The following is a 13,346-nucleotide window of genomic DNA, read 5'->3' as shown; positions in this document are numbered from 1 at the left end:
CATCCGAAACTTTTTACAAACACTAAATAGCAGCGCCGGACTTAACCATTGTGACCAAGAAGTCAGGAAAGAGAACAACTAATCTACTATGTATATTCATAGGTCACTAAATAGCAGGGCCGGACTTAACTATTGTGGATTTCGCGGGGCCAAGTTTGGGTAGGGAAGCAGATAATAAGTGAAATTTAAGAGTTTGTATTAGAAGATAAATTCGTCTATGCCTTTTTTTCATTCTTTACTACGTACAGAATTACTTTACGAGCCTTGGGTGTAGCAAAGTCATACAGGATATCATAATAATTGTGTTTCTACACAGAGCAGACTCAATAGTAAGAATTGCCAAATGTTTCAATCTATCTTTGAGAATTGTTGACCTCAATTAATTCTTCATTAGTTAGAGGCGCGAGAAGCTTCTTTCAACAGATTAAATAATTAGAGCTAATGCATAAGGCCGTTTTTATTTATCACGCGTAGGATTAGCGTTTTTCATATTAAATGACACCCCAAAATGACACATTTTTGCGTATATATTTCCGTATATTTTAAGGACTTTTTCGTATATTTTGCTATTTCGGGAGATTTCCAGGAGCTCATGGTAAATCGACAGAAGGGTGCGGGAAATCTGTTTTTTTAAGTTATAAAATGGTTTAATTTAATAATTTATACACCTTAAATTAGCGCGGGTCCTATGAAAGTGCGGGGCCCAGTGCAGTCGCATATGCTGATGTGACATAAGGCCGGCCCTGCAAAATAGCGGCGTATGCTACCCCGTCGGTCGACTAGTGAATAATATTGTTGTGACGATCACACTTGCCGGGGATTATATTATCAAACTTGACAATTCAATGAAATGAAGAAAGAAACATCTCTCTGTATTTTCTTAAAACTTCTTTAATAATACTTCTTCAACTTTCACATAAAATGACTTCTCAATTCAATAACAACTTGACTTGATACTTCTTAAATAAAACTTAAAGATACATGAAACTTCACTTAGTATAACTTCAACTTCAACTAATAATATTACTTCAGATAATATAACTTCAACTAATAAAACTTTAATTAAATGGACCGCCAATATCATAAAACTTGAATAAACCTTTACTAAGAGAGGACTTAAGCGATAACTAAGCGAGGACTATCGCTCTACAAGAACTACTACTATGCGAGGACCACGTCTAACTGACTTTCCTCTAATTTATACTTTCTTTGATCGTAAGTTCCAGAATCATGGAACCTTCTCAGATAATTATTTTTGTAACTTTGACCTTCTAGATTTCTTTGATTGGATACCTAAAATGGTTGGGCGACTTAGAGAAATATATATACAGAGATGGTTACTTGTTCTTCCCCACCACCCCCTCTTTTTTTCTGAGCCGCGCTTTTTGTCGCCGCGAAAGTTACAAGGGGTAACTCTAGTCCGACTTGCAGAAAGAAAAGAACTATCTTTCCATGACCTTTTCATCGAGGATTAGAGAGTCGGTGTGAGTGCGTCTTGTCCCGCATGGGCCGGCCTTAGGCCACTGCAACCTACAGACCGCAATGGGTCCCGCACTTTCATAGGACCCGCGCTAGTTCTAGGTTTATAAATTATTTAAACCATTTAATATCTTAAATCAGATATCCCGCGGCCTCCTGATTTACCAAGAGATCCAGGAAATCTCATGAAATTGCAAAATATACAAAAAAAATCCTGGAAATCTATGAAATTCTTTAAATCTTTTGAAAACTCTAAGAAAAATCTCGGGAAATATATAGATAAATATTGTTATTTTGGAATGTCATTTAAAATGGAAAACACACATAATTTAAGTCAAATTATAGAATGTATAAAGAGAAAGATTACTTGTTTTCCTCCACCCCTCTTTTTTTCTAAGCTGTGCTGTCTGTCCCTCGATAGTTACTACTGAGTAGATTACTTGTTCTCCCGCACCCCTCTTTTTTACTTCAGGTAGAAATAAAAAAAGAGTGATCTTTCTTAGTCATAACGGTCCGGTCCGGTCCGGTCCTGCTATTTTATGACGGGTGAATACCACTTCTTTTCCCCTTCCCCTCTTGTTTTTTCGTTAGATAACTCTATCCACAAAAATAAAAGAGTGATCTTTCCTTCATTTCTTCTTTGACTTCTCGTTATTCTCGAATTATATATAGAGATATTGTGTGTCATATTTGATGGATTTGGACTTATTGTATTAAACCTATGTATATATATATATATATTTAAAAGAGAGATAGAGAGAGAGAGTGGGTGATTGCAAGAAAATTAAATATTCAGTAATTAATAGTAACTGTCTAAATTTCGAGCAAGTTTGATTTTAAGTTAACAGTAAACATAAGGATGAGAGACACTTAGAAACATAAATAAATGAACTTAATGCACAAATGCACAAACAAAGTGAATTGACACCTACTTTCTTACCTATACTTAATATATTTTAATGTCCATTCTAATCGAATCATGGCAGTAAAAAAAAAGTATATGTAGAAATACAATCAATTGCTCTGACAGTAATGTTTGAATACATACATACCCTTATAACCAACATTAAATTGGCCAGGGTTGAAGCAATCCAACGCCTTCTCTGCTTAAAGAACTCTTCGAATTCCGCGGGGCAGTTGGTGCTGTTCTCTGAAGCTGCGCAGTATTCAATTCTCCATCCACTTTGTACCTAGCAATATGGATGTCGTATTGGATGGCAATACAAAGAGGTGTATGAGTGAATTGTTTGTTAAAACTTTTCTTCTTTAAGAAAAATAAAAAAATAAAAAAATAAAAACATAAATAATATTTTAATCATTAGTTTCTTTTTTCGACAACTATTAGTTTTTCCTTAAAGGGAAGATAAAGTTAATTGCATTAATATACACCACAATTACATCTGCTTTGTTGCTGTGTCACTTAAAGCATTGAAGGAATACTAAAAAGTGTAGAGAGATCATAAGTCCTCATAGATTACCATCCTACAACCCTGTATTCTGTACATCAAATGCGTCAAAAATTTAGCATTTATAATGAAATAATTTTTGTTCAAACAATCAAATAGTTTGCAAGTAGAATTAAAATGATTTAATTGAAAATTGGACAGTTTAACAGTAGTTTACGTACTTTTTTTAGTGAAAGCTATTGTGTCAATGTATTGTATTTGCTAGAATTAAACAGATATTTGGTCAATGTTTCGGTTGTAAATTTGTGAAGAAATCGATTTATTTCCCTTTAATTAACTCATTCCGCCTTAAAATAAAGTCTAGCAAATTCATATTGTTAATACAAGTTTATTAGTAAATTAAACAATAATCTCAATCAGTTGAGCAATGGGTCAGTTGAGCAATGGGTCAGTTGAGCAATGGGTCAGTTGAGCAATGGGTCAGTTGAGCAATGGGTCAGTTGAGCAATGGGTCAGTTGAGCAATGGGTCAGTTGAGCAATTGGTTAGTTGAGCAATGGGTCAGTTGAGCAATGGGTCAGTTGAGCAATGGGTCAGTTGAGCAATTGGTCAGTTGAGCAATGGGTCAGTTGAGCAAAGGGTCAGTTATCATGTCTCCTCTCATATCATTTTCGTTATTCTTAATTAAGTAATAATTGTAAAAGTCCCCGTTTGATGAAATCTTCTTTCTCCACTGTCAATCACAAATTTAGAATCTTTCACTTCAGTTTCCTATCAAATTATATTCCATGTGTTTTATTTTGGTCTAATTTAGTAAATGTCAAAGAGAAAATGCAATAACTTCGTGACAGACATATTGACCTATATTTTACTGGGCTCCAGCTACAATAGGCCTAAAGTTTTAAAAAATACTATATGTGATACTTCATAGTCCAACACTTTTATAATCCGCCCCACTCAGTAATCCGACGCGCTGTCGACGTAATTTCATGTAATTAATGTCTATTTGTAGAATGTAATGTAGATCAATGTGTGAAAGCTGAAATGTTTCGTATTTAAATATGAATATTTTTTTTAGTCTGTTGTTAAATTTATGAGAATACTACTTTGCATCATAGGCCCTACAGAGAATCTTCTTGATATATTATTTCAAGTACAGCTAATTTTTTATATTCCGACGTTTTCGGCAATGAGGCAGGTAACTAACCATCAGAGTACACATCCATCTGTCTTCTCCCATGTCTTTAGTCAGGAAGTCAAAGGCAGACTCCACTTTCTTACAGTACTTAGGAAGGACATCACTCAGCGCCCTGCATCTGTACACACTGAAACATCCTGGGGCACAAAGCACCGACCCCAAAACATGCTCCGAGGCCTGAATGGGTTAATGTCACAAAATAAATAGACAATCAATGAGGTCAATTTATTGATAAAGTTATGCATTCAGCAGTTATCACAAGTCGTGTTAGGAAAATAGAAATGCATTGATTGTGTGTTTTTTTCTATCAATAGCATGGTGGCTGAGTAATTAAAGTGCTTGACTATAAAACCAGTTTTGTGCAATCGATGAGAAGAGTCCCGATTCCAATAAGCTCAAATGTCATCTGAAGAGTGAAGCTTTCTTCCCCACCCCTCTTTTTTTTCTGAGCTGTGCTCTCTGTCGCCTCGATAGTTACTACTGAGAAGTTTACTTAATCTCCCGCCCCTCCCCCTCTTTTTTACGTGAGATAGAAATAAAAAAGAGTGATCTTTCTTGGTCAAAACGGTCTGGTCTGCTATTTTGTGACGGGTGAATACCACTTGTTCTCCCCCCCCCCTTTCCGCCTTACAGTATGTATTTTCTTTTTAGTTTCTGTTATCACGGTATAAATTTCAAACTCATAGACAGGTGAGATTTTAATGCATTGCATTTAACCTGTTAACATTTTTATACTTTTTTTTAGATTCATATATATATATATATATATATATATATATATATATATATATATATATATATATATATATATATATATATATATATATATATATAAAGTTAAGAGAAATTCAAAGTAATCTTTGTTATTTGTCATAAATATTAGTAATGCTAAGATAAAATATTTTCCATTTTTTAAGACTTTCATTATAGTCCAGTATATGAAACAGAAACACGTTTATGCTGCCAACACTTAACAAAATAGTCGTATGGAAACGCTTACAAACTTTCATGTGTTTACTATTCCAAAGAGCTATATGTATCCAGTAGAGCTTCGGGGGAAAATAAGAATGGAATATTTATCCAACTATCCAAGCTAGGACCTTTAGCTTGGTAGTCATACGCTCTGTCACACAACCACGGTGCCGTAAAAGTTTTATACTTAATTAACGTAATTATGTCAATTAGAAAAATTACCTTTTGAAACCAGTGACCAACAGCGTACTCAAACACCTGATACCAAACAAGTGGACCATATCCCATCGGGTGTGTCCTGGCGCATACAGCCCCTGTCGAGAGTAGGTATTATAGGTATACATATGTTATATGTATATTATGAAACAATATACCATGTTCACATACAGTATATAGACAAAGTGTCCGAACCTATTGAAGTGTCTCTGGTCATCAGGTCAAGCAACGCCTCGACAGAGTCAGGTGTAAACATGACATCGGCATCAGTTGTCAAGATATAGGATTCCCCTCCATTTGTTGCTGTCAGACAGAGGTGTTGAATGTATGTATTTAACTGTTAAAACTCCATAAATTAAAAATCAACATATTTTCAAACGAGTTATACTGTAATACTAATAGTTTAATTCAAACGATTCCAAACATTGTTATCATTGTGAACAAATCGACCACTTTAGATAGTGAATTTTCTGAGTTTATCAACAGAATCAAATAATATTTTTCTTAGGTATGTGTACACCTTTATACAATCTTTAAGTAAAGGCACTCACTCTTGTGAGAACAATCCCCATCTTTTTTTTTTTTGACATGCGTGAACCAAAGAAAGGACCCCATGTTACCCCCTATATCTTAAAACCTTATAGACATTGGGACACTTTGAATGAAGGTTTCAACGGAGCTCCGCTTTGAAATACTGACAAACTAACAGAGCAGTTGGAACACTGCGTCAGCGCCCCTCTTCAACAATGATTGATAATGACATTCACATACTGACTTATAAAGATCTAGATCCAATGTCGTAAACTGGTGTGCAAGTTTAAGAGACTTACCGGAATCTTTGAGAAAGTCTAGGACATAAGACATGTACATCACTTGACTCCATCGCTTTTTGTTTTTCACCTGCACATCAGAAATACATGACCAGAACAACAAAAGTTGAAAATATAAGAAGTTTATTTTTGTTCATCAGCTTCTAGAAATTATTGTAAAAAAAAAAATATACAATTAACAAATACTAACTATACATAAAAGAAAATGACTGACCAGAGTATTATCCTTTAAATGAATGCTAAATATCATTTTGGCTTTGGTTTTATAGGAAGGTAGCCCCCAACTCAGCTTTAAACCATAAGGTGTGACAACCTTTGTGCAATGTTCTGGTTTTACACCTTTGTGGGGAAAAAAATACACTTTCTCTTGAATACTTTTATTTGAAATATTACAGACTTTAACGTCAACACTTTCTAAAGAATGTGGAGTGCAAACTTCAGTAGATCAGGTCTTTAACTGTCTCTAGTTCAAAGATTTGAATTTAAAAAGTGGATGGATTCTATATTAAAGTGGTAACCTGCATTGTAAAAAAATATATATACTTTCCCTTAATAACTCATTATTTTTCTTTTGATATAACAAAAATAATACGTTGTTTGTGTTTGTGTTTAAAGATTGGGTAAAAATAGAATATTTGATGGCACACAATGTATTGCCCTCAACAAAAGTTTCCCAAAGTTTCTTCATATTATTAGGACTAGTAGTTTACCTAAAGTTTCTTCCAACAAAGAGACAAGAATCAGTGGAAACTCTGAAATTTTGTTGTTGCGCACTCCAGCATCAAAGAAAATATGTGACTCGAAGTACGTCTCGCCTTCTTGCTGGGCCAAGTTGACACGACCTAATGACTCTAACAATTGTTTCATTTCCCCTTCGTCCTGGAGATACACGTCAACAGTCAAATGATTTGAAAAAAAAACAACATACAATACCTACATCATTTATTATTATGTCAATATCATCAAGTTGGTGTTGAATGAGGAGTGCAGTATTTCACCTAGATATGCAGTCGCAGCTGCGACCTAGTTATTTGAACATATTTAGTGGATATATTACCATTGTCCACAGGTGGTCGATTTAAGTACACTTTTACGTATTTATAATTTTTACTAGCTATTTTACCATATTCAGCGCAGATATAACCATTGTCTACAGGTGGTCGATTTAAGTAATATTTTATATAGTCATAATTTTACTTTAAGAAATCGTAAAGCTGTATGAATAAATGTCATGAAAAAATAATACGTATCTCCTACTTAAGACAGATAGCCTTTCCTGCTTTTTCAATTAATATTAAATAAATAGTTTTTATTAAATGAAATATAAACATGACAGACTGACGGGCGGACAAACGAACATACAGACACCACAAACGAAATAGCGGAGCGGCTATTCCCCTTTCTGGGGCAGCTAAACACATAACGCTATTTAGGCGTAGACTACTGTTATAAAGATCCTAAAGTTATTTAAATTAACTTATTTTGTATTCTAGGTGTGCTCACCTCTCGATACATAGTCGTACAAATGTAGACTTTGGTCTTCATACATCCAAGTTTCTGGCGTCTAGATCTGGATCTAATTGTGATCTCAATCGTTTGCTTACGATTCAACAAAAGGAAGACGTCAAGGACTGCACCGTTGTACCCAGGAACCCAGAAAAGCTGAGAAAGAGAAGCATCACATAATGAAAAAGACTTCAACAAGAATTTAATCATAGCATAAGATAAAATAGGATAAGATTATTTTATTGGTCTAAGCAAATGGACATTCATTTTCACTACGATTGTCCACTTCAGCATATTACTGCTACAGCAGTAACACTATAGACACAAACACAAGCAACTAACTACCAGCAGAAAACAAAATTGCTAAATCAGTGTAAAGAAGTTTGAAGATCTACACCAATGTGGCTAGGATTAAAAAGTAAAATAGATGTCAAACAAATATAACTAAAAGATACATTTTCTCTACTCAGATTAATCTCATACTCTCTCTATGGCATTCTTCAGTCGCTAAGCGACTATGGATCATCTCAGTGACATGAATGCCTGGGCATTAGCTGTGATCAGAACAATGTCGCCCACACATCAGTTCCCCCCTCTCCCCGCAGCTGATGTATCCAAAAGAACGGCAGTGCCGATACAGTTTGGGGTCAGCGTCGAAGCAGGTTCTGCTAGAATGAAGCTTTGGGTGCTGCGAACTGCCTTAGGGTCGCCAGCTTCTGATTTTTCCCCATGATTGAATATAGCTGCAAGGCAACAGAGGTTTGAATTCAGAGTTTTTCATTCTCCTGTGTAGCCAACCATGGCTATCGAGCCCCTCCTGCCCGAAGCTTACTGGTTAAGGCGCCAGTTACTCGCCTTTGACCCTTTTTCTGTTAGTGAGAACGATTCCGCCAGACTCAATATCTGAGCCACACGTGAAGTCTCGAATCTCATACTAACAGGGCCGCCGCTACCTATTGATGTGTGCATTGCACGCAGGCTGCCGAATGTAAGGGGCGGGGGGAACAGACGATAAGCGCCGACTCTTTCCTGACCTTGAATTTTCGCGGGTTGTTTGTAATATTTGTTTCGAGTCGAATAGCCCGCCCTGTAAGTAGATCTAGCAATTAGAAACTCAATTTTAAAACATTGTCACATTGTATCTCCAATTGGGGGTGGCGCATCTTTCTGACATAAAGGGATGTTATAGAGTGTGTGTGTTTCCTAGGCGGCGTTAAGAAGAGGTTAAGCGATTGATTGGTGGTTATGCATTTAAGATGATGAAATTAGCAAAATGCAATTGTAAAACGTCAGACAATCTTGAGACATGAAAGAGGATAGACGTTATTTTGTAGTGAGCTAGATTTCAATTAAATATCAGTAAATTTCATTAATATTAGATCTCTATCTCAAATTAAATCTGTGAAAATTGTAATAACAGTTATTTTGTGTTTGTGTTCACATAAGAAGTTTGTTCAAGTTATTTTTAAAGCTTATTTAGTAAACATATAAAACGCCTTCATTGGTTAAGTTGTACTAGCTGTTTGTAGCGACAAGTCAACGACCAACTAACAACAAGGAGAGGAGGCGGCGAAAAAATGTTTTATTTTCAGTGTAATTTATTTGAATATTAGTAAAAATTAAAACCTCTTAAGTAGGAGACGGCGTTTTATCTTCTAATAAGATCGTTTTAAATGTAGACAGCTTTTTGCGAGGCGCTTGTGCAACAATATGGGTCAAGAAAACATTTTAAAACGTCTCCGCTAGTGCGATTCTTCTGGATTTTTTTTTGTCTCAGAATAGTCGAATTTCTTCCGCCTATTGCACTTTATAATAGTAACAACTTTTGTGTGACAAAAAAAACGTCCGTGACAGGGTCGTCTTACTTAACACGAAGAATATTGTTAAAATACGCACGCCCATTACAGACGTACGTGCGCAACATGTATTCCTACCTAGAATGTCCCTCGCATAATACTATTGGCCAGGGCTGCCTCTTTATTATTAGATTTATAATGGCCCTCGATTTTTTTTATTAGGATGAATAGTACGTTCTGAAAGAAAACACATCAATATTAGCCTTTTAAAAATTCTCTCTTCTTACTAAGAGAAAAAGGCCAGAAGACGCTTAGCGCAGAGTCCCGCCCGGAATCAAACCACTTGCCGACTTGAGCGAAAACCTGCCGCATCTTCAATTCTATCTCCATGAAGAAACTTTTACAACGCTTACAATTTATGTAGGCAACATTAGTTCGGAAAAAAAACCTGACCATAGACATATTATATATAGGTTAGTGAAACTGACTCATTTTTAGTGAAATTTCATTACTTTAATTTGGATTCTTTACATAGTGTTAAAAATATAAATGGAAAATAAAAACCTAAAAAGTGTGTTATAATTAAAACATAGTTTCCTTTCTTTTCGTTACATTCTTTACAAAAAATGCAATTCTAAAATTGAAAATAAAACATCTTAAAGGGAATGGGGATACGTCAACAATGCGAATATGAAAAGAAAAAGAAATGGTATAAAAATGGATTTAAATCAAAGAGCGCTTTAGGTCACAGTGTCCAGCTCAGTCTTAATGAATTTTTTTTCAAAAAAAAAAAAAAAGGGGGGGACGGCATTTTTCAACTTCGCACGCAGGCGGCCACAACCTCGCGGCGGCCCTGCATACTAATGATAGCGTATTCATCTATTCTAAATAAATATCAACATAAAAACTCTCAACCCAACTTCCAGAGTGTAAAGTAACTGAAGTAAAGTTCCCTTTCAGACCTTGTGGTCTATAGGGCAGATGATGTAATGACCCTTTAAAAAACAACAGCAGCCATAATTATGACAATTCTCAATTACATGTATTTCCATCTTAAGGCACTCTGTCAAGTTCATGTTTGTATACATTATTTCTTTCATTCCCAGTTTCGGATCAAGCTGAAATTTTGCACAATTATCTCTTTTACCTGACAAAAAAACAATCAATTTAAAAAAAATGTTGATAATTATTTTTTTATATCTTAAACATGGGAAAAAAATGTACTTGACTGAAGTGATGGTATAAGTTTAATTAGTTCCCTTTATAGGTCATCGTCTAAGGCTTGTTGAACACAAACATAAAATAGAAACAATAGATACAATCTTCCATGTTCATAAGCTCCTCACTAGCAGAGTGGTTACCTAAGAATAATTTAGCCCACGAGTTCGAATTCAGGTCGTTTCCCCCTCATTTTTATATAAATACATTTAAAAAGCGATCACCCAGATACCCCTTTCTTTCTTCATCCATCCCTTTGCATCTGGTCCAAGTGATAGCATCATAACGTATTGAGAAATCTAAAAACATGAAACTGCGCGAAACAAAACAATAGGTAAAATATTTCTAATCACACATAATTATTTTTTTTAGTCTATATATATTACAAATTTAAGTACATGACTGATTCAAACTAATTTATACACATAATATAAGCTTTTTTTTTAAATTTCAACTATCTACCATTTATAAAGTTGTTTTTTTTAACTGTCAGAAATGTGTTTACCTCTCGCTCTTTCTGTAAATAAACTAACTCTTTTTCAAATGAGTGTCTCCCTATGGAGAGCATGTGACCCAAGGTGAAGGCCACTGCCGCCATCACGACCAGCGCCAACTTGCCGTCATTGAACTGGCAGTAGACGTCGTCATCCATGAAGTCATTGCAGAGCTCTCGAACTTTGATCACAATCACTGAAACCGGAAGTGACAAGACCAGGGGCAGCGCGAGACAGCCGCGTTGCATGTTGGTGTGACACGTGACGGCGACCAAGATGTAGCCGACCAGCCCGCCAATCAGATTGACGCCGAAGTTGGCCCAGACGTGAGCATCCCTGATGCTGGTGTGGAAATCCCAAGCCGAGAGGAAAACCGAGAGCATTTCCTGTGTGAAGTTGATGGGGAAGTCAGTATCCAGGTAGTAGAAGACGAAGCAGAAAAAGAATGTGGCCAGGTTTTTGACTCCGTAAGTTATGAACGATGACTTCCACGTGGTGGATGTAGACTCTGATCCTCTGCAAATGTTGACATCGTCTATAAGACATACACGCACACAAAATTGAATTAAAAAATCAGTATGTCTAAAAACAAAAGAAAAACTTTATTGAGATTTTCATAATAAATTTTATAACAGTAACCTGTATATTGATTTTCAGGATCCGTTTGACAATTATTAGGCAATAAAATAGTCACATTGTAAAAGAAGAGAAAGCGCCATAAAGAAGATTTACTGATCATGCAAGGGAGCCTAAAGCAATATGTAGACATGAAGACCTAAAGCAATATGTAGACATAAAGACCTAAAGCAATATGTAGACATAAAGACCTAAAGCAATATGTAGACATGAAGACCGAAAGCAATATGTAGACATAAAGACCTAAAGCAATATGTAGACATAAAGACCTAAAGCAATATGTAGACATGAAGACCTAAAGCAATATGTAGACATAAAGACCTAAAGCAATATGTAGACATAAAGACCTGGAGGGATTTTGAAATAAAAGCATCCAATCAACAATGTCGAGGAGATTCAATCTGCAAAGTGTTCATATAAAGCCTACTGTTGTTGGTCGGTCGTTGAATGGTAGCACCACATAGCTAGTACAACTAAACCGACATACATGTATTATATTTTTAATTGTAGAACTAAAACAACTTCAACATTGCTTTTAAAAACAAACAAAAAAATTATCAATATAACCAGTGGTGTAGCTAAGGATTCAGGAGCCCTGGGGGCTTGACCTCTTTTGGGGCCCCTACATTTTGGCATTCGTTACAATGAGTTTCAAACGAGGCAGTGGCAATGATGACGAGATATTGGCGTAATATTTAAAGTAAAAACTAATTTTGGACACTCGTTTGGGGACTTCCCTCATTTTTCAAATTTCAAACCCTCCTCCCCCACCCTAGCTACGCCACCGAATTTAACTTTTATTACAATATACACAGACTTAGACTTAGACTTAGGTCCTCCGTTCGGCGCATTGGGCGGCAATCTGTCTCCATAAAGATCTGTCACTGGCAATGTCTGAAGCCTCCTCCCACCTGGTGTCCACTGTTCTGAGGTCCTCCATGAAGGTGTGTCGCCAAGTAATACGAGGACGTCCCTGTTAGCGCTTTCGTCGTTTTGGCTTCCATGTTATCGCAACTCTTGGTGTGCGTAATTCATTTTGACGTAGAGCAAGTCCCGCAAACCTCATGCGACGCTCAGTCACAACCTCACTAAGTGTTCGACTCCCAGTTCGGCATAGGATTTCCTTGTTTGAGACCCGATCTGTGTAACTGACTCCCAAAATCCGTCTCAACCATCTCTGTTGAGCTACATTTAGTCTTTTCTCAATTTTGACAGATGACTTCCACGTCTCACATGCCTATGTAGCAGTTGGAATGACGATTGTGTTGAGAAGGTGTATTTTTGTCCAATGGCTTGGTTAGTCCAAATAGGCTGCAGCCTTTGGAAAATGCTCCCTGCCTTTCTTATTCGGTACGTTACATCGTGGTAAGCATCTCCATCATTTGTCATGATGCTGCTGCCAAGGTACGTGAACTTGTCAAGCTCTTCAAGCTTTGACTCGCCAAGTCTGACGGGGACACCCTTTGCCTTATATCCCACTTTCATAATTTTAGTCTTATCCAAGTTTATGCGGAGGCCAATTTTGGGTGCCTCTCTGTCTAGGCTCTCCGTCATTTCTTGAATGCATTTATTTGTAGCCCCGAGTAGTGCAACATC

The 13,346-nt window shown here is 36.2% G+C and overlaps 1 protein-coding gene across 2 annotated transcripts in view; it reads right to left on the bottom strand.

Moving 5' to 3' along the window:
• Positions 1 to 13,346, bottom strand: part of LOC106067664 (uncharacterized) — a 56,364-nt gene that overhangs the window by 31,608 nt on the left and 11,410 nt on the right. For both annotated transcript variants that reach the window (XM_056007800.1, XM_056007799.1), the window contains 9 exons: positions 11,126 to 11,649; positions 7,604 to 7,762; positions 6,811 to 6,979; positions 6,315 to 6,439; positions 6,101 to 6,170; positions 5,466 to 5,573; positions 5,277 to 5,368; positions 4,092 to 4,259; positions 2,532 to 2,669 (listed from right to left, as the gene is read on the bottom strand). In XM_056007800.1, coding sequence (XP_055863775.1) covers positions 2,532 to 2,669; positions 4,092 to 4,259; positions 5,277 to 5,368; positions 5,466 to 5,573; positions 6,101 to 6,170; positions 6,315 to 6,439; positions 6,811 to 6,979; positions 7,604 to 7,762; positions 11,126 to 11,649 — 1,553 coding nt within the window. The remainder of the gene's footprint in view (positions 1 to 2,531; positions 2,670 to 4,091; positions 4,260 to 5,276; positions 5,369 to 5,465; positions 5,574 to 6,100; positions 6,171 to 6,314; positions 6,440 to 6,810; positions 6,980 to 7,603; positions 7,763 to 11,125; positions 11,650 to 13,346) is intronic.

Source organism: Biomphalaria glabrata, chromosome 13 (genome assembly GCF_947242115.1).
Source record: "Biomphalaria glabrata chromosome 13, xgBioGlab47.1, whole genome shotgun sequence".
Taxonomy (NCBI): Eukaryota; Metazoa; Mollusca; class Gastropoda; family Planorbidae; genus Biomphalaria; species Biomphalaria glabrata.
This window is presented reverse-complemented; position numbering and strand designations above follow the sequence as displayed.